A 27,390-nucleotide genomic window follows, 5' to 3' on the forward strand; every position below is an offset into this window, starting at 1 on the left:
AGCAACGTCACTTCCACCCACTCCCTCAGTGGGACCGGAAGTCACTGCCCCAGCAGCTGATTTATCTCAGGACCTGTCAGCTTCCATTAAGGTGGCTGTAAATTCAAACACAGCTCCAGTTAAGGTGGCTCCTTTAAAGACTAGAGCTGGAAAGGGCAAAGATGGAGAAGAAGAGGAGGAGACTGATCCTGGTGAGGGGCCCTCTGCTCTAAAAGATCCTGCTCAGGAGGAAGAGAAGGTTTGTTTTAAAGATCTAGCTAACCTAGTGAGATCAAAGCAGGATAGAGATGAAGCTAGGAAAGCAGCTGGCAAAGGTGGTTCTCAGCTTAAAGAGATCCTTAGGAGAATGACAGCAGGATTTTATGGGCAAAGAATTCAGGGAGATGAAGATCAAGATGATATTACAGACTGTTCGTCACCACGGGAGGAATTGCGAAATGTCCGTAAAGATTTCACCAGGGCAGATAAGGAGCCAGTTCTAGCTTGGCTTAGTAGGTGTTATGATACAGGTGCTTCAGCTCTAACAGTTGGAGACAAGTCAGCAGCTCAGTTAGGAACTCTCTCAAGGGACAATGGAATAGATAGACATCTAGGCGAAGCTCTCGGTAAGGTTAATCTGTGGATACGCCTTTTAATAGCGGTTGCCCTGAGATACCCTTCCCGAGATGATCTTCCCTGGAATCCTAAACCCTGGACTACCATAGATGAGGGAATTAAGCGCTTGAGAGAATTTGCTGTTAGAGAGCTACTCTATGGTGAACATGAAACTCTGAATCCTGATGACGTTCCTGTGGGTATTGGTCTTGCTAAAAAGATCATCAAACTTGCTCCTTCTAATTATGCAAACATTCTGGCAAGCAGAATTGTGTCAAGAAGTTATGGTGGAGCTTCTCCCACGGTTGGCCAATTCAGTGATCAAATGAGACAATTGGAGGATAGCATGACACGTGGTTCTTTGGTTTCGGCCATCAAAACTATGTCTGGTGATATTCAGAATTGCATAAGAGAGTTAAAGGATGAATTTAGAAATTCCATATCCCAATTGGCACGAAGGGATAGTTTCAATTGTCCCTCCAGGTGGGTACAAGTCTCATCTGTGAGGAATACACGTCCTCCAAGGAGGTCATTCCAAAACAGGTCATTCCAAAACAGACCACCAAGGCAGTCACGTAGAACTATTTGGATAACTCTGCGTGATCAGTTTGGTGAGAACATGAACCGCTGGGATGGCCAACCAACTTCTAATCTTTTCAGGAGGCTGAGGGAATTGCAAAGTGGCAGAACCCGAGGTCGCAATACCAGAAGGGTAGCTGTTACTTCCACAGTTCCCCAGAACAACTCTTATGGCTCCAACAGTGGCTCCAGTTATAACATGCAAAGTTATAACCCTGCAAACTATGTGCAATGCACGTGTGCACATGTTCCCCATAACTAGGGGTGCCCTGCCTCCCGCCAGGGGGAGGAGAGGGATAACAGAGATAATAGAATCTATTGGGATGTGTACATCCAGTGGCCTGGCACTTCACAATTTCAGAAGTACAGGGCCTTGGTTGACACAGGAGCTCAGTGCACCATAATACCATCAAATTATCAGGGATCAGAGTCTATAACTATTCTGGGAGTCACTGGTGGATCTCAAGAGTTAAGTAAGCTAGAGGTTAATATAAGTTTAACTGGTAAACAATGGAGGAAGCATACAGTTGTGACCGGACCTGACGCACCTTGTATTTTGGGAATTGATTTTCTGAGAGAAGGGCGTTTCAAAGACCCTAGAGGTTACAAATGGGCTTTTGGAGTAGCTTCAATAGAAATTGATGGACAAAAATTGAAGCTGTCTGCCAGACCTGAACTTTCTGATGAATCTGCAGTTGTGGGACAACATAAGATACAGGACATTAAATTGCCGGTTGCTTCTCAGACTGTGCATCACAGACAATACAGAACCAACCGTGACTCTTTGTTGCCCATTCAGAATCTGATTCGTCAGTTGGAGAGTCAGAAAGTCGTCAGCAAAACTCATTCACCTTTCAACAGTCCAGTGTGGCCTGTGCGGAAGCAGAATGGAGACTGGCGTCTGACAGTAGACTACCGAGCCCTAAATGAAGTGACACCACCTATGAGTGCAGCAGTACCAGACATGATGGAACTCCAGTATGAGCTGGAATCCAAAGAGGCCAAATGGTATGCTACCATAGACATTGCTAATGCATTTTTCTCTATTCCCATAGCAGAGGAATGCAGGCCTCAGTTTGCTTTCACCTGGAGAGGAATCCAGTACACTTTCAACAGACTGCCAATGGGCTGGATCCACAGCTCAAACATCTGTCATGCAGTGATCCACGATGCTCTGGAGAAAGGCGGTGCTCCAGAACACATCCAGTTCATCGATGATATCATCGTCTGGGGTAAAACTGCTGAGGAAGTCTTCGAGAAAGGTAACAAAATCATTGACATTCTTCTGAATGCAGGTTTTGCCATCAAGCGAGACAAGGTGAAAGGACCTACCACAGAGATTCAGTTTCTGGGAGTGTGGTGGCAGGATGGACGCCGACACATTCCAGTGGATGTGGTAAATAGAGTCTCTACCATGGCAAGTCCCACAAACAAGCAAGAGACCCTACGTTTCTTGGGGATAGTGGGATTTTGGAGACTACACATTCCTGGAAACAGTCAGATTGTGAAACCTCTGTATGATGTGACTCGAAAGAGAAACCATTTCCACTGGGGACCTGAACAACAAGCAGCCTTTGACCAGATAAAACAAGAGGTAATTCAAGCAATGGGTCTGGGACCTGTCCGAGATGGTCCAGACATTAAGAACATTTTGTACACGGCTGCAAGTGACAATGGTCCAACCTGGTGCTTGTGGCAAAAAGCTCCAGGTGAGACACGTGGACGACCTCTTGGTTTCTGGAGTCGAGGTTACAGAGGTTCAGAGGCTAATTATACTCCAACAGAGAAAGAAATTCTAGCTGCCTATGAAGGAGTAAAAGCATCTTCTGAAGTGATTGGAACTGAATCACAACTTTTCTTAGCTCCCAGATTACCAGTTTTGAATTGGATGTTCAAAGGCAAGGGCTCCACACCACATCATGCCACAGACTCAACATGGTCCAAGTGGATGGCTCTGATAACACAGAGAGCTCGAATGGGAAATCTTGAAAGACCTGGTCTAGTGGAGGTGATCTCAAGTTGGCCTGAAGGCATCAACTGTGTTAAACCTCCAGAGGAGAAAGTAACTCGTGCTGAGGAAGCTCCTCCTTACAATGACCTTTCTGACGATGAAAAGAAATATGCTCTGTTCACAGACGGTTCCTGTCGTCTTGTTGGAAACAAGCGAAGGTGGAAGTCTGCAGTGTGGAGTCCAACACGCCGAGTTGCAGAGGCAAAAGATGGAGAAGGAGAATCCAGTCAGTTCGCAGAGGTAAAAGCTGTCCAGCTAGCTCTCGACGTGGCTGAACGTGAGAGATGGCCAAAGCTTTATCTCTACACCGACTCATGGATGGTAGCCAATGCTCTATGGGGTTGGCTAAAGAACTGGAAGAAGAGTGGTTGGCAGAGGAAAGGAAAACCCATTTGGGCAGCCAACCTGTGGCAGGACATTGCTGATCGAATCGAGAGAATTCCAGTGAAAGTGAGACACATCGATGCTCACATTCCTAAGAGCAAAGCTACTGAGGAACAGCAACACAACCATCAGGCAGATCTAGCTGCAAGAGTTTCTCAAGTAGACATGGACTCTAATCTTGATCTCGACTGGAAACACCGAGGTGAGATATTCTTAGCTCGGTGGGCTCACGATTCGTCAGGACATCGAGGCAGAGATGCAACATACCAATGGGCTCGTGACAGATCCATAGACATTTGCATGGATGCTATCACACAAGTCATCCATGACTGTGACATTTGTGCTGCTATTAAGCAGGCAAAACGACTTAAGCCCTTGTGGTATGGTGACAGATGGTCCAAGTACAAGTATGGTGAAGCTTGGCAGATTGACTACATCACTCTACCACGTTCTCGTTCTGGTAAGCAGTACGTGCTTACTATGGTAGAGGCAAATACTGGATGGTTGGAAACTTATCCAGTTCCACATGCAACTGCACGCAACACCATTCTCGGTCTGGAGAGACAGATCCTGTGGAGACACGGAACTCCAGAGAGGATTGAGTCAGACAACGGAACTCATTTCAAGAACAACCTTGTAAAGAACTGGGCAAAAGAGCACGGTATTGAGTGGATATTCCACATTCCCTACTATGCACCAGCTTCAGGGAAGATTGAACGCTACAACGGTTTGTTGAAGACCACTCTCAAAGCCATGGGAGGTGGATCTTTGAAAAACTGGGAAAAACATTTAGCACAAGCAACCTGGCTGGTAAATAGTAGAGGTTCAGTGAACCGAGCTGGACCTGCACATTCAGATTTGCTACGGAAAGTAGAAGGTGATAGAGTTCCTGTTGTTAGAGAAAAGAATCTGTTAGGTAAAACTGTTTGGGTATTTTCACCCTCAGGAGAGGCTAAACCTGTCCGAGGGGTGGTTTCAGCTGAAGGTCCGGGTCACACTTATTGGGTAATGCAAGAGAATGGTGAAATTCAGTGTATTCCACAAAGAAATTTAACTTTAGCTGAAAGAGGTTAATTTCAAACTGCTGTACAGCTACATCGCGCCCAGAGGAAGAACCAACGAGGAATCTACGGTGCACGAACCCCGAGATCCCTGAGAGCCCTGAGTCAACTAAGAGACCCTGAGATTTCCCTGTTTCCCTTTTCTTTGCTTCATCAGTGAAGAAATGAACTGCTTTCCATTTTTCTCATTTTCTGATTTTCTTGGACTTTTGAATCATCTACATCTGAGCATAGCCGGAATGGACTATGAACTTTACTCACGAACTGTAAATATCGTTTTGGATTGGATGGACAGTGTGAACAGCCAATGAAATTGTTTAGAAGGGGTGGACTGTGGCCGGTTGACGTTGCCCCCTTAAGAAAGGGAATATGTTGGACGGAAGTTGGTAAACGGAAGGAATAGTCTAAACTATTTCATTGGTAAAGTGGGAGGAAGCACCTTCTGAGCTGGGACTATACTGGACATTTCCAGCACTTCTCAGTCAGTCTTGCTTCCGCCTTTTCTTCGTGCAGCAGCTCTGCCTGTGCTGGGCTTTCTGCCAAGGCCTCAGCCTTGAAGACCAGATAACAGCCGGTATTAACTCCTTTCTAATTAACACGAACTGCTTCTAACTTTTTTTCCTTTCTTTTCTTTCTCTTTCTATCCCATTCTGGGGAAAGGGGGGGGAAGAGAGGGGAGAGCGGAGGTGGGGGACCCCTCTGCCGAGGGGGGGGGCCACTCTCATTTCTGTGTTGCTCTGTTGTATATCTTTGTATATATTGTAGATATTGTAAATTTGTAAATATTCCCCCTGCATTCCCTACATTGCTTTGTAAATATAGCTCCACTGCTTTGCTAATTCAGCTTGCGAGTTTTTTTTTCCCTTCCCTTCAATTTTTTTTTTTTCCCTTTTACTTTACAAGGGGGAAGGGAGGAGGTTTCTTGGCCTTGCCCTTCCACTCACCACACCCGCTCTGGGGAAAGGGGGAGAGAGGGGGGAGCGGAGGTGGGGAACCCCCTCAGCAGAGGGGGGAACTCTCATTTCTGTGCTACTTTATTGTATATCTTTGTATATATTGTAAATATTGTAAATTCTGTAAATTCCCCTGCGTTTCCCTGCTTTGTAAATATACAGCACCCATTGCTTTGCTAATTCAGCTGTGAGGTTTTTTTTTCCTTTCCCTTCAATTTTTCCTTCCATTTACTTTACAGGGGGGAGGGAGGAGGCTTTTTGGCCTTACCCTTCCAACCCTACGACAATTAGTTTTCTCACTGCCTGCCCTACAAACTGAGCCCAAGACATCTATCACCCTTATAAAATTAATTACCAAATTACCCTGGCCAAATTAATTTGCTGGCAAAAGTTGTGTGATCCAGCTGAAGACATTTCATACACACAATTACCTGGAACATCTCAAACAGAAGAGCTGCTCAAACAAAAACAAGGAGAGAGCCAGCTCACCCCCTGCTAGGCATCTGGCAGTGAAGCACACTCCTATGTGAGGAATGACAAAGTGGGGAAAAGAATCACAGAATATTAGGGGTTGGAAGGGACCCTGCCCATGGCAGAGGGGTTGGAACTAGATGATCCTTGTGGTCCCTTCCAACCCTGAATGATACTATGATAGATCAAGCCCAAACCCCATGCCAAAGCAGGATCACTTAACAGTAGGTCATACAGGAATGAATCCGGCAAAGACTTCTACCCCATCTTTCCTGTAGGCATCCTTTAAGTACTGGAGGTTAGAATTATCTTAGTATTTAACATGTTTCTTTGAAAGGTAGTTCAGGCTGAAAACAGGAATAGAGATGCAGCTAACATTCAACTGCATAATTTTAAACTTCTAGACTATACGTATAGCATGCCTAAAGTCAACAACAACAAAAAAACTGCGACATTTCCTTTTGCTCATCCGGCTGTGGTTTTTCTTTCTTTTTTTTTTTTTCCTTCACTTACAGGGCGGGGAAGAAGGCTTGAGGCATTCCCCTCAACCCTCGACAAAAACCCAACAAACTAACCAACCAGAATGCCACCCTGGTGGGGGTTAGAAGGGACCTCTGGAGATCATCTACTCCACCCCCCTGCTAAAGCAGGGTTGCCCAGAGTGGGTTACCCAGGATCATTCCCAGGCAGGTTTGGAATCTCTCCAGAGAAGGAGACTCCACAACTTCTCTGGGCAGCCTGTTCCAGGGCTCTGTCACAAGGAAAAAGCTTTTCCTTATGTTCATGTGGAACCTCCCATGCTCCAGCTTGCACCCACTGCCCCTTGTCCTGTCACTGGACATCGCTGAGCCTGGCTCCATCCTCCTGACACTGCCCTTCACATCTTTATAAACATAAATGAGGTCACCCCTCAGTCTCCTCCAAGCTAAAGAGACTCAGCTCCCTCAGCCTTTCCTCATAAGGCAGATGTTCCACTACCTTGATCATCTTTGGGGCAATCTTTTGAAATGAATGAACTAATATGGACAGAAGAACAGATTTTAGTGCAGACTCTTCAGAGGTAACATGCTTCAAGAAGGAACCAGCTTGGGTTTCTCAATTCAGATAAAACTCACCCTTCACGCCACAAGCTCTTGACAGCTGGAGGTCCTCCCCTCCATCCGTGCTCTCCTTCCATTCCAGAGTCAGGTAGAGCCAGACCATCACACCAAAAAAGTCTGCAGACACCACCTGCCTCGGGTGGGTTTCAGTTCAGTAGTTATCAGACTTTTCAGACTGAGCTCTGTCTCTCATCTCTAACAGCCTTCTCCAATCTGCTTACCCACCCAGTCATGTGGACAACCACCTGCACACCCTGACACAGTTAACACAACTTACATTCAATCACTGAGATGTTCTCCTGGTTACTATATTCACACAACTGCCTATAGACTACATTAAGTAGGGTTTGGCTGATGAAAGAAAAAAGTTTCTTCTTTGAAGAAAAAAATGTCAAGGTATCAGCAATCTGCAAATCTTGTCCAATCCCTCTGCAGTCAGCAGGGACATCTTCAACTACAGCAGGTTGCTCAAAGCCCTGTCCAACCTGACCTGGAACAGTTCCAGGGAAAAGGCATCTACCAACTCTCTGTCTAGTCTGAATCTCTCCTCTTTTCATTTAAATCCATCACTCCTTGTCCTGTCACAACAGGCCCTGACAAAAACTCTGTCCTTAGCTTTTTAATCAGCCCTCTAAGTACTCAAAGGTCACAGTAAGGTCATCCTAAAGCTTTCTCTTCTCCAACTCAGCAGAGGGGTTCCTGCCCTTGCATCATTTTAGGGACCTCCTCTGGACCTGCTCCAACAGGTCCGCATCTCTTCTGTGCTGAAAACCCCAGAGCTGGAGACACCACTTGTCGTAGTTTGGGCTGGGTGCCCTCTGCTACAGGGGTGTTTCCTGTGTCCAGAAGTCCAGCCCAGTGGGTGGAAATTAGGTTATTTCCTACCATGATTGCTTGCACCACTATAAGTTTCATGGCAGGGTCTGGCACTTCCTCTTTCCTTCATCTCCGCCACCCGGTAACTGGGGGAGAGATCTCCTGGCCATGGGCCTGGTTAGGCCCAAGGCCACAGGGGGATGGGCAGTCTCAGATCTGGCCAGCTGAGACTAGCCTAGCAGTGGGGGGGGGGGGGGGAAGGAGGAGCCCTGGGGGTTTTGGGTGCACCCTCAGGTGGGGATGGGATCTTTCTAGGTCTGTTTTGGGGTTCTTCTTGTCACTGTGTTTCTAGCTTTCTGCACACACTCACTGTTTTCTATTTAAACTTTCCATCACTTTTGCAATCTGTTTGTCTGTCGTTATTTCTGCGCGTGGTGGGGAGGGGGTCTGTCCCAACCCATTACACCACTGCAGGTGGGGACTCACCAGAGCAGAGGGGCAGAATCCCCTCCCTCAACCTGCTGGCCACACTGCTTTGGATGCAGCCAGGACGCAGTTGATTTCTGTGCTGTGAGCACATATTGCTGGTTCCTGTCCAGCTTTTCATCCACAAACAGCCACAAGTCCTTCTCCCCTGGGATGCTTTCTATTCCTTCATCCCCCAGCCCATATTGATACTGGGGGTTTCCACAACCCAGGTGCAGAACCTTGCACTTGGCCTTGTTGAGGCTCATGCAGTTCACACAGGCCCACTTCTCAAGACTGTGTAGGTCCCTCCAGGTGGATCCCATTCCTCAGGCATGTCAACTGCACCACACAGCTTGGTGTCATGTGCAAACCCGCAACGGGTGCGCTCAACCCCAATGTCTGTGTCATGGATGAAAACACCAGAAAAAAAAAAAGGAAGCCTGTCTCCTGTACAAAGCTACTGCAATGCTAGATTTATACAGAAATACTGGCAAAGAGTGTTCTTAGGTCACCTAGGCTGTCATACTTACACACATATGTTGCCTGTAAAGTTAATGTACGGACACCTGTGTGGTTTACACATCACAGCCACAACAGCAATCTGTAAGAAGCAGAGTTAAAGGAGAGAAATTACAGTAATTGCTTCTGAAGTGCCTAAAATAAAACACATCTGGGGAGCCTATGTATACATGTGCATCTGTAAGACTACTAAAAGATGTTTACTGCTTAGTCTGCCAACCTAGAATATCTGTGCATTAACTCATGAAGGACATCACAAATACAGCAGGACATAGGAGGCCTATTCTTGAATTTGTTCACAGTTCAAAATAAACTGGCAGTCTGTCATAGAGAATGAGGCATCTTAGACCAAATCTGACCAACAATCCTGCTGAAAAGATTTACGCTGACAGTCAGGAATTCACCAACTCCATGTAACCTGCATCTAAACAAGTGTAAAGATGAAAGTGAGCAACCCAGCATAAAAAACACCACATGGAAGATGAAATTGGAGGTGACATCATAGAATCACAAAATGTTTTAGGTTGGAAGGGACCTTTAAAGGCCATCTAGTTCAACTCCCCCCCACAGTGAGAAGGGTCATCTTCATCTAGATCAGGTTGCTCAGAGCCCTGTCCAACCTGACCCAGAATGAATGGTTCCAGGGATGGGGCATCTACCACCTCACTGGGCAACCTGGGACAGGGTCTCACCACCCTCAGTGTAAACAATCTCCTCCTGCTCTCTAGTCTGAATCCCTCCTAGTTTAAAACCATCACACCTTGTCCTGTCACAACAGGCCCTGCTAAAAAGTCTGTTCCCATCTTTCTTATCAGCCCCTTTAAGTACTGAAAGGCCCCAAGGTCTCCCCAGAGCCTTCTCTTCTCCAGGCTGAACAACCCCAACTCTCTCAGCCTGTCCTTGTGGAAGAGGTGTTCCAACCCTGATGAAAAGAAACAAAAATACAAAAGTCAAAGATAACGAAATTAGGTTTTTCACTCCAAGTGAGCCAAAATGGCTTTCCCCAGCTGCTCTCACAACTTTTCACACATCAAATGCAAGCAAAGTGCCAGATACTGTCTTCATTTGTAAAATGGAGAGAAGAGACACAGATTTTCTAGTGTCCACTTATTTGGGGCACCCAACTCCAAATACCTCATTTCTAGTTTTCATAAATCCTGGCTGGAGTAAGAGATTAATGCAATATTCCACAGCCCAAAAGAGGAAAATATTTTTGAGTGGGGTTTCTGGGGCATATTGTTTGGTGGTTGGTTTTTTGTTTTTTTTTAAAGTGTTTTGGTTTTCTGGGTTTTTTTGGTGGTGGTGGTTTTTTGTTGGTGGTTTTTTTTTTTTTAAGTTAGAAAATTTGAACATTTCCTGGATTTTCATTTGCAGTGTTTGTGTCCAGTTCCAGACTCCCCAGTTCATGAGAGACAAGGAACTGCTGGAAAGTCTGGTGGAGGTTACAAAGATGCTGAGGGGACTGGATCATCTCTTTGATGAGGATAGACTAAGAAATCTGGAGCTGTTTTACCTGAAGAAGAGCAGACTGAGAAGAATCTTCTCAATGCTGATCAATAGCTAAAGGATCAGGAGGAAAAAAGGGGCAAGACTCTTTTTGGTGGTGCCCAGCAACAGGACAAGGAACAATGGGCACAAACTGGAACACAGGATATTCCACCTAAACATAAGGAAAAACTTTCCTGTGATGGTGCCAGAGCCCTGGACCAGGCTGCACAGAGAGGTGGTGGAGTTTCCTTCTCTGGAGAGATTCCAAACCTGCCTGGGAATGATCCTGGGTAACCCACTCTGGGCAACCCTGCTTTTTTTTTATTTAGGAATAGTGTGGCCAGCAGGAGCAGGGAGGTCATAGTGCCCCTGTACTCTGCTCTGGTTAGGCCGCACCTTGAGTACTGTGTCCAGTTCTGGGCTCCTCAGTTTAAGAAGGACATTGAGACACTTGAGCGTGTCCAGAGAAGGGCAACAAGGCTGGTGAGAGGCCTTGAACACAAGCCCTATGAGGAGAGGCTGAGGGAGCTGGGATTGTTTAGCCTGGAGAAGAGGAGGCTCAGGGGTGACCTTATTGCCCTCTACAACTACCTGAAGGGTGGTTGTAGCCAGGAGGGAGTTGGCCTCTTCTCCCAGGCAACCAGCACCAGAACAAGGGGACACAGTCTCAAGCTGCGCCAGGGGAGGTTCAGACTCGAGGTGAGGAGGAAGTTCTTCACCGAGCGAGTCATTCGGCATTGGAATGGGTTGCCCAGGGAGGTGGTTGAGTCATCGACCCTGGAGGCGTTCAAGGGGAGATTGGACGTGGCACTTGGTGCCATGGTCTAGTCATGGGGTCTGCGGTGTCAGGTTGGACTCGATGATCCTCGAGGTCCTTTCCAACCTAAGTGATACTGTGATACTGTGATACTGTGCTTTAGCAGGGGGGTGGAGTAGATGATCTCCAGAGGTCCCTTCCAACCCCCACCATGGTGGCATTCTGGTTGGTTAGTTTGTTGGGTTTTCTTGTTGTTGTCGACTTTAGGCATGCTATACGTATAGTCTAGAAGTTTAAAATGACACAGTTGAATGTTAGCTTCATCTCTATTCCTGCTTTCAGCCTGAACTACCTTTCAAAGAAACGTGTTAAATACTAAGATAATTCTAACCTCCAGTACTTAAAGGATGCCTACAGGAAAGATGGGGTAGAAGTCTTTGTCAGGGAATGTAGTGCTAGGACAAAGAGTAAAGCTTTTAGTTTAAAAGAGAGATTTGGAATAAAGGAAGAAATTCTCCCCTGTGAGAGTGGTGAAGCAGTGGCCCAGGCTGCCCAGAGAGGTGGTAGATGCCCCATCCCTGGAAACATTCCAAGTCAGGTTGCACAGGGCTCTGAACAACCTGATCTAGTTGAAAGTGTCACTGTTTGCTGCAGGAGGGTTGGGCTAGATGACCTTTAATAATCCCTTCCAAGCCACATCATTCTATGACTCTGTGATTTTACCTTTTTTCACTGAGAGGGCCTGCAGACACGCTGCTCTTAAACAAGAACTTACACATTCCCTCTTTCTCTTCTTCCAAACATTTTGAAAGCAGAACATCAGTGAAAAGGCAACCTGGAAGCTGGCAATGCAGCCAGTGTGTCTGTATTAAACCTGCTGGGCACTCAGTATCCTGGTCTTTGAAAATAATTAAACGAAATATATTAATGAGAACAGGGGAGAAATCCAAGAAGAGAACAATGTAGCACTTACCCCACTAGCAGTCCTTATAGGCTTAGCCTTCAGCTTTGGGACCACTGCCTTGCGGTACTGTGGTGGAACTGCAGCGATGATGTCAACCAACCATGGCTGTGCTGAAAGTCCATACTTAGCTGATGTCTTGGTTTTCAGCCTGCAAGCAGAAAAAATACCTTCACTTAACAGCTCCATGTTCAACAGCCACGCTTCCTCTTCAGTCACAGGGAGATCTAGGCAGGTTCTCTCAGATTGCCTTCTGTCGTGGATATGCCCTCAGAAATGCACGGCAGATCCATCAACGAAAAATAATAAGTTTATTTATATATATACAAACTCTGTAACGGGGTATTTACAATCGCCCTTCACAGGTATCAATATTCGGTTAGTGGAACTATCTTTACAGAATGTTATGTATGGGCATTTAAACCAAAATGATTCACAGAACTTAGAACCTAAACTGAGTCAGAGAGTGGCGGGGGAGGGGTTGGTCAGTGACCGGCAACCCTCCACCCGGAGCAATATAAACGCTATCCTAAACGAAGCTCTACAAAGGGCTTGGCTTACTCACAAGCTGAGAACTTCATGGAGTCTTTCCTCAGTAATGTTTATAATCCAGACAACGTGGCACGGATGTGCCGTAATAAGGAGGCAGGAAATGGCGCTGGCCGCGTGGCCGCACCGCGTGGCTCTGCTGTTCTCTCCCAGGATACAAAATTCCTCGCTCAGAGGGGGGGTAGTGGCAGGTCAGCAACGCTGGTTCACACGGTCTACCAGGTTTTCTCCTACGATGGATCACACAGCGGTTGATCCCACGGAGTGCTGTCCACGGCACCGCACACAGCTGGGTGACGGTGGCAAAAGGACCACGAGGCCTCCCGAAGCACTGGCTGGCACGCACGCACACACAGGCTCCAACACCGAGGTGGGGGGGCTCATTTGCCAAACGACCCCTATTTACCATTTGCCCCAGTGAATACTGGCCCAATAAGCATCTGTTGCCAACGCAAACATTAACCAATGAGCTACCAGCTACCAAATATGGCCTGAGTATATGCTATACTCGGGGAAACAAATATATAGCCTGCCTCTAGTACTGCAGGGGTGAGACCACGCCCAGGTAGGCTGTTTACCTGGACTCAGTGGCGCCAGGATCCCCCCTGCTGCCTCCAGAAAGGAGGGGGGGGACAAAGGAGGGTTAACACATACAGAAATATATCCTGATCATAAGCATCCTTCACTACACCTTCCAAGATAATAAAGCCTTTCTGTAATCCGTTACAACAGCTGCATTGTGTACTAGGGCACTGAAACTAAAACTCCAATACAGCTTATATGCAACAACTGCCAGAAGTCTTGCATTGCATATTTTAATTCTATACCTGGTTTTATCAAAGCATCATGAAAGCTGCCCACAGACTCTGGCCCACCTGTTTTCAGTGACCTAACTATTTTCATGTCTTCCACATGATGAAGCAGATTCACACACGCAGATTCATTTCTAAGATATCTGTGTCAGTTATTTCCAGTATCAGTAAAAAACAGTTTGCAATTGTATCATGTAAATCACAAAATCCCAGTATGGTGGGGGGTGGAAAGGACCTCTGAAGACCATCTAGTCCAAGCCACCTCTGCTAAAGCAGGGTCACTCTGAATGAGCTGCCCATGATCGCATCCAGGTGGGTTTGGAAGCTCTCCAAAGGAGACTTCACAACCTGTGAGGACAGCCTGTTCCAAGACTCCAGCACCCTCACAAGAAAAAAAAGTGTTTTCTTCTGTTAAGGTGGAACTTTCTGGGTTCTAGTTTGTGCCAGTTGACTCTTGCCCTGTCACTAGACAGCCCTGAAAAGAGTCTGGTCCCATCCTCTTGCCCCCCACCCTTTAGATGTTGATCAACATTGGGGAAGATCCCCTTTCAATCTGCTCTTCTCCAGGCTAAATAGCCCCAGGTCTCTCACACTTTCCTCATCACAGAGATGCTCCAGACCCCTCAACATCTTTGTAGGCGCTACTGGACTCTCTATAGCAGTCCCCTGTCTCTCCTGAACTGCAGAGCCCAGAACTGGACACAGAACTTCATATGTCACCTCACAAGGGCAGAGTAGAGGGGAAGGAATAGGCAACAGTAGGACAAATTCAGGTTTTATTACTCCATGTATGTAAAGAAGGAAAAAAATTCCATGAACAACAACTTCATCTATAACACACTGCTAAGAAAATCTGATTTAAACTTTATCCCTCAATTGATCTCTCCCTTTCTTAATGGAACTGACTTTGGGACTACTGAAGGATAACACAGGTGGAAATACTTTTCAAAAGGCAAGGACAAATCTTGTAGGGCTTTTCACCAATACAAGCCCATTTTGTGCTCTGAGCATTGCCAATGAAGTAGAAAAATTACTCTGGAAAGCAGAACTCTTGGTGTCTTTATTAGCAGATAACAGTAAGGAAATGAGAGTAGCCTGTGGAAACAAACCATTTTGAAGTAAACATAACAGACTGTATGGGGCACACTGATCCACTCTTCAGTGTCACCCCAGAGAGACTTGTTCAGATTCACATCCTTTCCTTGCTCATGAGCCTCAATTAATTGCTTTAGGATGTCAGCTATCGTCATCATCATAAGCTCTGCATGGCTGAGGTCTCCTGAAATGAGAAAACAACAACAAACCACGTGTATAGTCAAAGCTTTCTAAGAGCTGGGGACAGCTTGGGCCCACCTGCTCTGGCATTCATTTTTTGTATTTCCAACAATTGTTGTCTACAGAGGGCATTTTGCCACTGTGTTACGCTCTGGAGTTATTTAATCATGAGAAAAGGACTATCAGGGAAAACTTTCTCACACCTTATAACTCCCTGAAACATGGCTGGAGCCCTGTGGGTGTCAGTTTCTTCTGCTAAGTGAAAAGCAACAGATCGAGAGGTAAGGGCCTCAAGTTGTGTTAGGGGAGGTTTAGTTTGGACATAAGGAACAATTTGTTCCCCAAAAGGATGTCAAGGCCTGGACCAGGCTTCCCACAGAAATGGTGGAGTCACCATCCCTGAAGGAACTGAAAAGCCATGGAGATATGGTGCTGTGGCACATGGTTTAGTGCTGGACTTGGCACTGCTGGGTTAATAGTTGGACTCGATGATCTTAAGAGTCTCTTCCAAACAAATCCATTCTATAATATTCTTGATTTGCAGCATTACTAAAGATTTGACAGTCCTGGCCTTGTGCTGCTGCTTTTCTTTTACTTCTAGGGCAAAGTCCAGCTTCTTAGGTCAGAGCAATCTGCACAACAGGTAGAAATAAGAAGTAATTGGAAGTTAAAGGCAATAGTGGAATAGTCTGATGCTGCTGTTATGTGTGGCAGGAAGAGAATGCATTCATAGAAAAGAAAGTGGGGCAAGCCAAGTGAAGAGGTCAGCTCTGTAAACTCCCCTCTACACAGACAGCATATTGCAGCAAACTCTATCAGTCTTTAAAGCTTCCTCACTATACCCCACATACATACTCCATGCTGCAACAAGGGTCTGCACTGCATAGACTTCAAACATTGCTCACATTTCTTCTACACCATCATTGGGTAAAAAGGGATATAATCATTAAGAGATCCATCCACACTTCCTATCAACAATGTTCACTTATTTCACCTTTGTCAAGGGTTGAGGGGAAGGCCTCAGCCTTCTCTCCCCCCCTATAAGTGAAGGGAAGAAAAAAAAACCCAAAAGAAAACCACAGCCGGATAAGCAAAAGGAAAATGTGCTGTATTTACAAGCGGGGCTGCAGGATATATATATACACACACACAATTTACAGTATTTACAATATATATACAGAAATATACAACAAAGTAACACAGGAATGAGATTCCACTCCCCCACCAGGAGGAAGGGTTTTCCCCCCTGTACCCCTTTCTCTCCCTCTTTTCCCCAGAGAGAGTTAGAAAGAGAAAAAGAGCAATTGTTAATTAAAGCAGAATATGTTAGTAGAGGCCTTATCTGTCCAAGGTCAATCTGGCCGAAAGCCCAGAAGCTGTGAGCTGCAAAAGGGGGGAGAAAAAGTGCAAGACTGAGACTAGTCTCTGCTGAACTCAGAGTTTAAAGTTGCTTTCTACCAATCCACCAATGAAATTAGTTTAGACCTGTCCTTTGTTTATAAAACATTCAGTCACAATGTCCCTTTTCTTAAAGGCACAACCTCAAACGGTCACAACCTTGTGCACCTCTGTCTATGCAAGTGTTTGGACAGTAAAACATGCACAACTCGTCAATAAAACCCACAAAAACCCCCAAAACAAACAAACAAAAAACAGTAGGGACCTAGCTAGGTTCACAACCTCTCCAAAAGCTTTCCTTTGTAACAGCGGTGGTGAATTTACACCCACATGGAAGATGCACCCCAGTGATGCCCCCTCCCTCCCCCCCGGTTTCTCTTTGCGGGTAGTTTCATGGGGCAGACCAGGTCACTGCTATCCCTGTGCTGCCCCTACATCATCTTTGTTCTCCCATATCCTTCCCGTTTGAGAAAAAAGTCCAGCAACACCCAGACTCCCCTGCCCTCGGCATCCCATTCCACGTCTGATAATCAGGGAATCAGTCAGGAGCAAGATAAAACTTCTGAGCACCCACATGGATGCAAAAGTCTGCCTCCCAGTGACAGCACCCGATTCGCCAGAGTGGAGAGAAAAAAAAAAGACTCACAAAACGTGACTCACAAAGGAGTGCCAAGTCCCTCCAACCCTCCAGCAAGGTCGCAGCTGGCCTTTCACCCACCTCCAAAACAACATGGAGTGGGCAGAGCAAGATCTTGCCTCATTCCTCACTTCACACATAAACACAGCATTACGGGAGCCGGTAAAGCCCTGTCACTCCACAGCCCCTGAAGGGCCGACGGAAGCATGAGGACGAGTCCTGCCCCACAGCACGCCCACACACTAATAGAAGTGTTGCTTCTCGACCCCTCCTTCCACACACCCAGGGCCGAGAAAGGCGGTACGACCCTGCCCCACTGCCCTCAGCCCCTGGGAAGGGTGAGAGGCCACCCTGCTGCCAGTCCCCGGACACTGCGATTCTCCCCCCACCTCAATACCTTTCCTCTTCTGCTTCATGTTGCGGCAGGCCCTCAGGAGCGCTCCTTACAGGCCAGGCCAGCGCTTCTCACCGTAAAGCAAGGTTTCCCTCACACACGTGCCACCGTAAAAATGTCGTACCTAGAGCCGCGCTGCCGCAAAGCGGCAGGAGGGCGAAAGGGGGCTGCTGGGCAGCGCATGGGCGGCAGTGCCAGCCAGGCTCTGCAGGGGGGCGGCAGGGAGCGGGGTGAATGCTGGCAGCGCTGCCTCAGGGCGTCGCCATCCCTCTTTATCGTGTCCGTTTTTAAGCGTCCCTCGTTGAATTACTGAGTATTTACTGATACTTGACGGGATTGCGGCGAGTCCCCTTGAGGGCTCCCCACGGCCGGCGTTGTGCTCTGTGCCCTGTCAACGCTAGATGGTAGCAAAGTATCATAGAATGAGCGGAATTTGTTTGTAGGAGACCTTTAAAATCCGTATGTCCAACCGTTAATCCAGTACTGACAAGTCCACAACTAAACCATGTCCCTCCGCACCACATCTACATGGCTCTTATGTCCCTCCAGGAATGGTGGCTCCACCATGCTCCTAGGCAGCCTGTTCGAGGGCTTGACAACTATTTGGGCGACGAAATTGTGCCTCATGTATAATCTAATCCTCCCCTGGCAGAAGTTGAGGCCGTTTCCTCTTGTCCTGTCTCCTGACGTCTGGGAGAGGAGACCGACTCCATCTCACTCCAACCTCATTTCAGGGAATAGAGTGAGGTAGTCTCACTCAGTTGGAAGAGGAAGGGCTCTGAAAAACCTTGACAGCAGCCTCCAGTACTTACAAGGAGGTTATGGAGTGGGCAGAGCAAGATCTTGCCTCATTCCTCACTTCACACATAAACACGGCATTAGGGGAGCCGGTAAAGCCCTGTCACTCCACAGCCCCTGAAGGGCCGACGGAAGCATGAGGACGAGTCCTGCCCCACAGCACGCCCAGATCACACTGCTGTGAAGGACAACAAAAAGTCCTTCTATAAATACATTAATAGTAAGAGGAAGGGAAAGGACAACCTCCACTCCTTGGTAGATACGGAGGGGAACATTGTAACAAAGGATGAGGAAAAGGCAGAGATACTTAACACCTTCTTTGCCTCAATTTTTACTAGAAGGGCAGAACGTCTTCCTGACAGCTGGCCTGCAGAGCTGGCAGAAGGAGCCAGGGAGCTGCACAGTTTCCCTATGTTCCATGAGGAGGTGGTTGGAACTCTCCTTAGCAGCTTGGATCCCCACAAGTCCATGGGACCAGATGGGATTCATCCTAGGGTACTGAGAGAGCTGGCAGATGAGCTGGCCAAGCCACTCTCCATCATTTTCCAGCAGTCCTGGCTCACAGGCGAGGTCCCAGAGGACTGGAAGCTGGCCAATGTGGTGCCCATCCACAAGAAGGGCCGGTTGGATGAGCCAGGGAATTACAGGCCTGTGAGCCTGACCTCAGTGCCAGGCAAGATCATGGAACAGGTCATCCTGAGTGCAATAACACAACACTTACAGGATGGTCAAGGGATCAGGCCTAGCCAGCATGGATTTAGGAAGGGCAGGTCCTGCCTGACCAACCTGATCTCCTTCTATGATCAGGTGACCCGCCTGGTGGATGTGGGGAGGCCTGTGGATGTAGTCTACCCTGACCTCAGCAAGGCCTTTGACACCGTCCCCCATAGCAAACTGCTGGCCAAGCTGTCAGCCCATGGCTTGGACGGGAGCACACTGCGATGGGTTAGGAACTGGCTGGAGGGCCGAGCCCAGAGAGTGGTGGTGAATGGTGCCACATCCAGCTGGCGGCCAGTCACTAGTGGTGTGCCCCAAGGATCAGTGCTGGGCCCCATGCTCTTTAACATCTGTATTGATGATCTGGATGAGGGCATTGAGTCCATCATCAGTAAATTTGCTGACGACACCAAGCTGGGGGCAGGAGTTGATCTGCTGGAGGGTAGAGAGGCTCTGTAGAGGGACCTCGACAGGCTGGACAGATGGGCAGAGTCCAACGGCATGAGATTTAACACATCCAAGTGCCGGGTTCTGCACATTGGCCACAACAACCCCATGCAGTGCTACAGGCTGGGGTCAGAGTGGCTGGAGAGCAGCCAGGCAGAGAGGGACCTGGGGGTACTGGTTGATGGTTGGCTGAACATGAGCCTGCAGTGTGCCCAGGCAGCCAAGAGGGCCAATGGCATCCTGGCCTGCATCAAGAACAGTGTGGCCAGCAGGAGCAGGGAGGTCATTCTGCCCCTGTACACTGCACTGGTTAGGCCACACCTCGAGTCCTGTGTCCAGTTCTGGGCCCCTCAGTTTAGGAAGGATGTTGACTTGCTGGAACGAGTCCAGAGAAGAGCAACAAAGTTGGTGAGGGGTTTGGAACACAAGCCCTATGAGGAGAGGCTGAGGGAGCTGGGGTTGCTCAGCCTGGAGAAGAGGAGACTCAGGGGTGACCTTATCACTCTCTATAACTACCTGAAGGGAGGTTGTAGACAGGCGGATGATGGTCTCTTCTCCCAGGCACCCAGTACCAGAACAAGAGGACACAGTCTCAGGCTGCGCCAGGGGAGGTTCAGGTTGGATGTTAGGAAGAAGTTCTATACAGAAAGAGTGATTGCGCTATGGAATGGGCTGCCTGGGGAGGTGGTGGAGTCGCCGTCATTGAAGGTGTTCAGGAGGAGACTTGATGGGGTGCTTGGTGCCATGGGTTAGCTGTTTGGGTGGGTTGGATTGGTTGATGGGTTGGACACGATGATCTTGAAGGTCTCTTCCAACCTGGTTTGGTTTATTCTAATAAAGGTATGCCTTCATGGTGATATTTTGTAGGAGGACAGGAAGTAACTGGCATAAATTTCAAGGAGAGAGATTCAAACCAGGTGTAAGATGAGTGCCAAGTGCAGATGGGGGTTGCTCATAACAATTGTGTCATCTCCTTCTTGGAGGACTTGAAATGGCTAATGATTTTAAACTAAAAGGTGAGATTTACATTAGATGTAAAGAACAATTTTTTTACAATGAGGGTGTTGAGACACTGGCCCAGGTTGCTCAGAGAGGTGGTAGATATCCCAACCCTAGAAGCATTCCAATTCAGGTTGGACAAGGCTCTGAGCAACCTAATCTGCTTGAAGATGTCCCTGCCGACCACACAGAGGTTAGACTAAATGGCCTTTAATGGTTCCTTCCAACCTAAAACATTCTGTAATTCTATGGTTACATGAAAGCCCTCAGCAAGCTGGGCTAATACCAAAGCTGACCCTGCTTTGAGCAGGAGGTTGGACAGACACACCTCCTGAAGTCCTTTGCAGCTCTAATTCCCCAGTGGTCCTATGAAATGAGCTTGAGATCCTTCCATGAATTTCCTGTGACTTCTGGAGCTCACATGAGCTTCAGCATCTACAACTTCTCCAGGCAGGGGGTTCCAGGGTTGACTTACATATATCAGGTGGGGAGCTACCTACTTTTGTTTGGTTGCTGTTGTTTGCCAGAGTCTCACTGGTGCTGCCAGCTCTTGCTGGTGGCATCCTGGTCAATCAGAAGATTCTGATGGATCAGTTGCATGGTTTAGTTGATTAGGTGGGTTGGATAGTAGGTTGGACACGATGATATCAAAGGTCTATTCTATTCTATTCTATTCTATTCTATTCTATTCTATTCTATTCTATTCTATTCTATTCTATTCTATCTCTGAGTAATGTGAACCTTCCGGGAGGAGAAAGCAGGACTGCAGAGGAGGGAACAGGCAGCAAGGAAGAACAGGCCACCAAAAAGGAAAAGGCAAACAAACATCACCAACCTCCCCCCAAAAACAAACAAACAAGAACAAAAACAAACCAACCAAACAAAAACTACCAAATGACAGAAGAAAGAATGAAGAGAAATGCTGCTAACTGCCAGGTGACTTGCTTTTGCGACCTGCGAGACTATCCTGCTTCTCCCGCCTTGCTGGCAGGGTTTTGTTGCAAGGTGCTTCAAACCCCCCTTCCCCCACCTCCCTCAGCGGAGGTTTGATGGGGGAAGACAAAGGCGCGAAATTGCCTTCCAATGAGCGAAATTGTTTCCCCCCCCCCCGCCGGGGGACAGGTAGAAAGGCTCCATTCTTCCCGCCGGGAGCTGAAGCCCCTCACAGGTGTTCACCCGTGAGGGGAAGCCCGCGCTGGGGTTTGGAGCTGTGATTGGCCGGGCTCCTCACGCCCAGGATATATTGGCACTGGACACATTGTCTGGGAAAGGCTTAAATAGAGTGACCAGAAAACGGCCTGCGCGCTCTCATTTTTACTCTCTTTTTTTTGGGTGTCATTATTTTTGGCTCTCATTTTTGTATCAGTTTTGGCGGTTATTTTTGGGCTCGCTCTGAAGTCGTGGTGGCCCTGAGGTGCTGCTCCCTGCCTCGTGCTGGAGTGACCCTGCCTGCCGTACACCTGCGGCTGTTGGCTGGCCCAGGCCGGCACTGCAGCTTCTCTGGCACTGCTCAGGCTGTGCTGCGGCACGAGTCTTGCCTCGTGGCAGCTGTGCCCAAGGACGCTTTGATTTTGGCAGGTCCCTTTTCCTTTGGATTTATGCCATTTATCCATGCATTGGATTATAAACGTGCAGCTCTGGAGCCTGCCACCGACGAGAGACCTAGGGAGTATCTCCCAATTCCTGCTCCGTCCTGGTGAGTACAACTGGCACTCTTGTTGGCTTTCCCCAAGGTCCTGGCTTGCCTCTGTTTTATAAGTGGGGTAAAGCTATTTTGTGGCTTTTCCGTTTTCTGAATTCTCTAAATTGTACTGAAGTTGCTCATAAGCATCCTTGTAGAATTCGCGAGCAAATAGAACCTGTAAATAAAGTCTCACTAGTTTGTACATCATTTGGGGGCGGGGTTTTTGGGAAAACAAAGATAACTATATTTTAATAATTCCCGCTTTGTTAATTTAATTTAAATCAAAACAGGTTTGGCAGCATCCTCCTATACAAAGCAAGATCCAAAGACAGAGCAGTTTGGAAATATGGTTTAGACCATCTGATCCCGTTACTACCTCTTTCTCTCCTTCAGGGCTTTTTGGAGAGATGAGTTCAGTTTCCTTCCTACAGGATGTGCTGGGAGTGCCCTGCAATGTCTGGACCTGTCTACATCTGATTTTGCCTCCCCAGTGATCCCCTAGGCATCCTGTGCCAATCAGAAATGTATCTGTGGTTTGGATAGTGATTGTGCTCAGAATGTGGGTTGCACAAACAGTTAAAAAGCATCTGTCTTGGAAGGCCAAGGTGTGGCTGGAGCTGAACTTGGCGAGGGATGCAAAAAGAACAAGAAGGGCTTTCGTAGAGATGTCAACTAGAAAAGGAAGGTCGAAGAAAGCATGCCCCCCTTGATGAGAAAGGCTGGCAAACTGGTAACAACACAGAAGGCTGAGGTACTCAAATTTTTGCCTCCATCTTCACTGACAACCTCTCTTCTCACACCTCTCAAGTTGATGTACTACAGGATGGGGACCATGGGAGCCAGTCCCTTGCACCATAAGGGAAGATCAGGTCTGTGACCAACTGAGGATCCTGAACATGCATGAGTGTGGGACCTGATTAGATGCATTCCAGAATCCTGAGAGAACCTTTATTTAGAATAAACCTTTATTTAGAATAAACCAAACCAGGTTGGAAGAGACCTTCAAGATCATTGCGTCCAACCCATCAACCAATCCAACCCACCCAAACAGCTAACCCATGGCACCAAGCACCCCATCAAGTCTCCTCCTGAAAACCTCCAATGACGGCGACTCCACCACCTCCTTGGGCAGCCCATTCCAATGGGCAATCACTCTTTCTGTGTAGAACTTCTTCCTAACATCCAACCTGAACCTCCCCTGGCGCAGCCTGAGACTGTGTCCTCTTGTTCTGGTACTGGGTGCCTGGGAGAAGAGACCATCATCCGCCTGTCTACAACCTCCCTTCAGGGAGTTGTAGAGAGTGATAAGGTCACCCCCGAGTCTCCTCTTCTCCAGGCTAAGCAATCCCAGCTCCCTCAGTCTTTCCTCATAGGGCTTGTGTTCCAAACCCCTCACCAACTTTGTTGCTCTTCTCCGGACTCGTTCCAGCAAGTCAACATCCTTCCTAAACTGAGGGGCCCAGAACTGGACACAGGACTCGAGGTGTGGCCTAACCAGTGCAGTGTACAGGGGCAGAATGACCTCCCTGCTCCTGCTGGCCACACTGTTCTTGATGCAGGCCAGGATGCCATTGGCCCTCTTGGCTGCCTGGGCACACTGCAGGCTCATGTTCAGCCAACCATCAACCAGTACTCCCAGGTCCCTCTCTGCCTGGCTGCTCTCCAGCCACTCTGACCCCAGCCTGTAGCACTGCATGGGGTTGTTGTGGCCAATGTGCAGAACCCGGCACTTGGATGTGTTAAATCTCATGCCGTTGGACTCTGCCCATCTGTCCAGCCTGTCAAGGTCCCTCTGCAGAGCCTCTCTACCCTCCAGCAGATCAACTCCTGCCCCCAGCTTGGTGTCGTCAGCAAATTTACTGATGATGGACTCAATGCCCTCATCCAGATCATCAATACAGATGTTAAAGAGCATGGGGCCCAGCACTGATCCTTGGGGCACACCACTAGTGACTGGCCGCCAGCTGGATGTGGCACCATTCACCAACACTCTCTGGGCTTGGCCATCCAGCCAGTTCCTAACCCATCGCAGTGTGCTCCCGTCCAAGCCATGGGCTGACAGCTTGGCCAGCAGTTTGCTATGGGGGACAGTGTCAAAGGCCTTGCTGAGGTCAGGGTAGACTACATCCACAGGCCTCCCCACATCCACCAGGCGGGTCACCTGATCATAGAAGGAGATCAGGTTGGTCAGGCAGGACCTGCCCTTCCTAAATCCATGCTGGCTAGGCCTGATCCCTTGGCTATCCTCTAAGTGCTGTGTTATTGCACTCAGGATGACCTGTTCCATGATCTTGCCTGGCACTGAGGTCAGGCTCACAGGCCTGTAATTCCCTGGCTCATCCAACCGGCCCTTCTTGTGGATGGGCACCACATTGGCCAGCTTCCAGTCCTCTGGGACCTCGCCTGTGAGCCAGGACTGCTGGAAAATGATGGAGAGTGGCTTGGCCAGCTCATCTGCCAGCTCTCTCAGTACCCTAGGATGAATCCCATCTGGTCCCATGGACTTGTGGGGATCCAAGCTGCTAAGGAGAGTTCCAACCACCTCCTCATGGAACATAGGGAAACTGTGCAGCTCCCTGGCTCCTTCTGCCAGCTCTGCAGGCCAGCTGTCAGGAAGACGTTCTGCCCTTCTAGTAAAAATTGAGGCAAAGAAGGTGTTAAGTATCTCTGCCTTTTCCTTATCCTTGGTTACAATGTTCCCCTCCGTATCCACCAAGGAGTGGAGGTTGTCCTTTCCCTTCCTCTTACTATTAATGTATTTATAGAAGGACTTTTTGTTGTCCTTCACAGTAGAGGCCAATTTAAGCTCCAAGTGTGCTTTTGCCTCCCTAATTCTCTTCCTACAAGACCTAGCAACATCCTTAAACATTCTGTGGGTTGCCTCCCCTCTCTTCCAAAGGTGATACACCCTCTTTTTTTCCCTCAGTTCCATTAAAAGTTCATGAACCATCCAGGCTGGCCGTCTGCCCCGGCGGCTCATCTTCCGGCACATTGGCACAGCCTGTCCCTGTGCCTTCAACAATTCTTCATTGAAGTAGGTCCAGCTCTCCTGGACCCCTTTGTTTTTAAGGGCTTTATCCCAAGGAACCCTCTGAATTAGTTCCTTGAGTAACCCGAAGTCTGCCCTCCAGAAGTCCAGTGTGGAGGTCTTCTTGCTGCCCCTCTTGGCTTGACCAAAAACCGAGAATTCAATTATCTCGTGGTCACTGGACCCCAAACACCCTCCAACCACCACATCGCCCACCAGTCCTTCCCTTTTGGTGAAGAGGAGGTCAAGCATAGCCTTGCCCCTGGTAGGCTCTCGCAGCACCTGGGATAAGAAGCTGTCCTCCATGCATTCTAAGAACCTCCTAGACTGTCTCCTCTCTGCTGTGTTGAGATCCCAGCAGATGTCAGGCAGGTTGAAGTCGCCCATGTGAAAAAGGTCCGGAGATCGTGAGACAGCCTTAAGCTGCCTATAGAATGACTCATCAACATCTTCCTCCTGGTTGGGTGGTCTATAACAGACTCCAACCAGGATGTCAGCCCTGCCGGTCTTCCCTCTAATTCTTGCCCACAAGCACTCAACCCGGTTGTCCCTAATCTCCGTCTCAATGGCATCTAGTGCCTCCTTGATGTACAGGGCCACCCCTCCACCCCTTCTTCCTCGCCTGTCTCTCCTGAAGAGCCTGTAGCCGTCAGTTGCGGCGCTCCAGTCATGTGAGTTGTCCCACCACGTCTCTGTGATGGCAACTACATCCTAACTTTCCTGCTGCATCAAGGCTTCCAGCTCCTCTTGTTTGTTACCCATGCTTCGTGCGTTAGTGTACATGCACTTCAGCTGGGCTGCTGGTTTCACCTCTGACTCTAGCTTATCGCCCCCAGACTCTTGGCTGAGGGGACTAGTTTCAGCCCCTTCCCCCTTTGAAACTAGTTTAAAGCCCTGTTGATGAGACTTGCCAATTCCCTTCCCAGGATCTTTTTACCTTTGGGGGACAGGCCGTTCTCATATACTGTGACCTTTCCCCTTCTCTGGGACAGATGTGCTCCATCTCTCGCCAGCTGGCCTGGTGTGGTAGAAAGTTTCCCAAGATCAAAAAAACCAAATTTGTTTTGACTGCACCAGCCTCTAAGCCACTTGTTAACTATAGCTGCTGACCTGTTTCTTATGGTATTCCCTCCTGCAACTTAGGGTATTGATGAAAAAATTATTTGTGCCCCTGACCCCTCAACCAGGTCTCCCAGGGCCCTGAAGTCATCTTTGATAGCCCTGGGAGTTCTGGTTGCAACATCATCATTCCCTAACTGCATAACTAGTAAGGGATAGTAGTCAGAGGGCTGCACCAGGCTAAGCAGCCTTCTGGTAACATCATTAACTTGGGCTCCTGGCAGACAACAGAGTTCCCTATGAGATGGGTCAGGCTGACATATAGGGCCCTTCATTCCCCTCAGAAGGGAATCGCCAATAACAATTACCCTCATCTTTTTTTTGAGGGAACAGGTCCTGATGCCAGCGGAAGGCTGTTTAACCTTAGGCTGCTTTGCCTTAGGCTGTTTAACCTCAGGGAGAACCCCAGGTGGTGTGTCCTCCGGCATCAGGATCACCTCACCCTCGATCTCCAGTGCTCCATACCTGTTTTCCAAGAGCAGCGGGGAAGGTGAGGGGAGGCAAGGAGGTTTTAGTTTGTGTCTTTTGAGAGGAACCTGCGTCCATTCCCCTCTGCTTTTTGAATAACCAGCCTCTGCTGGGGGAGCCTGCACAGCCTGCTTACTCCGATTCAACTCTTTCCTCCTCTGGTTCATCTCTTTCCTCCTTTGGTCCATCTCCTTCTTCCTCTGGTTCATCTCTTTCCTACATTCCCTTACATTTCTAAGGCTTGCAACCTCATCCTTCAGTCTGGCCACCAGATTAAGCAGATAGTCAATCTGCTCACACCTTATACAAGAGTTGCCCCCACTACCCTGCTTCTCAAGAGCCAGGCTCCAGCATTCTCTACATCCAGATACCTGGACAGCTACCTGCTTCTGTTCTACCTCAGTCTGGGTCAACACTGAGTTTTTTTAGGGAGATTTTGCTGTGAGTTACAACCATGCCTGTCCCTGGCCACAGCACCTACTGCACCCAAAAAAAAAAAAAAAAAAAAAAAAAAAAAAAATTTAGAGAAAGTGCGGCGGCGCGTGAGAGCATGAGAGAGTACAAGAGAATACGGGCTGCCCGACGAACAGAGTCCCCGCGAGCCCCTGTAAATCCTTTGAAATTCAGCCGCTCCCACCGCTGGGATCACGAGTCTGACCACGTGAAAGGACGACTGCTCCTTCCTCGTGGCAAACCTCCACAGCGTTGGCAATTCCCACAGCCCAAAAAGGAGAGCAGCAGCTGGTCCCCGGCGGCTGCTGGTCTTGGTGCTGTCCCAATAGGCTGCTCGACGAACAGATGTAGTTGCAACAGATGTAATTGCCAAGCCACTTTCTGTGATTTTTGGAGAGTCCTGGAAGTGAAGTCCCTGATGACTTCTTTCTAAGATCCAGTCTAAACCTA

The 27,390-nt window shown here is 48.3% G+C and overlaps 1 protein-coding gene across 6 annotated transcripts in view; it reads right to left on the minus strand.

Moving 5' to 3' along the window:
• The window catches only part of ELP3 (elongator acetyltransferase complex subunit 3), a 284,717-nt gene extending 267,403 nt beyond the window's left edge, over positions 1 to 17,314 (minus strand). For all 6 annotated transcript variants that reach the window (XR_010987878.1, XR_010987879.1, XM_068143174.1 and 3 more), the window contains exons 1-4: positions 17,231 to 17,314; positions 14,703 to 14,802; positions 12,175 to 12,313; positions 8,968 to 9,038 (exon numbers count right to left, since the gene is read on the minus strand). Coding sequence is in view for 4 of the 6 variants with exons in the window: in XM_068143174.1 (XP_067999275.1) it covers positions 8,968 to 9,038; positions 12,175 to 12,313; positions 14,703 to 14,802; positions 17,231 to 17,249 (329 nt within the window). In the remaining 2 variants the exon portion in view is untranslated. The remainder of the gene's footprint in view (positions 1 to 8,967; positions 9,039 to 12,174; positions 12,314 to 14,702; positions 14,803 to 17,230) is intronic.
• Between the last annotated feature and the right edge of the window lie 10,076 nt (positions 17,315 to 27,390).

The sequence above is a fragment of the Melanerpes formicivorus genome, unplaced genomic scaffold (genome assembly GCF_026170545.1).
Source record: "Melanerpes formicivorus ecotype bairdi unplaced genomic scaffold, bMelFor1.0.p_v2 SCAF_9, whole genome shotgun sequence".
Taxonomy (NCBI): domain Eukaryota; kingdom Metazoa; phylum Chordata; class Aves; order Piciformes; family Picidae; genus Melanerpes; species Melanerpes formicivorus.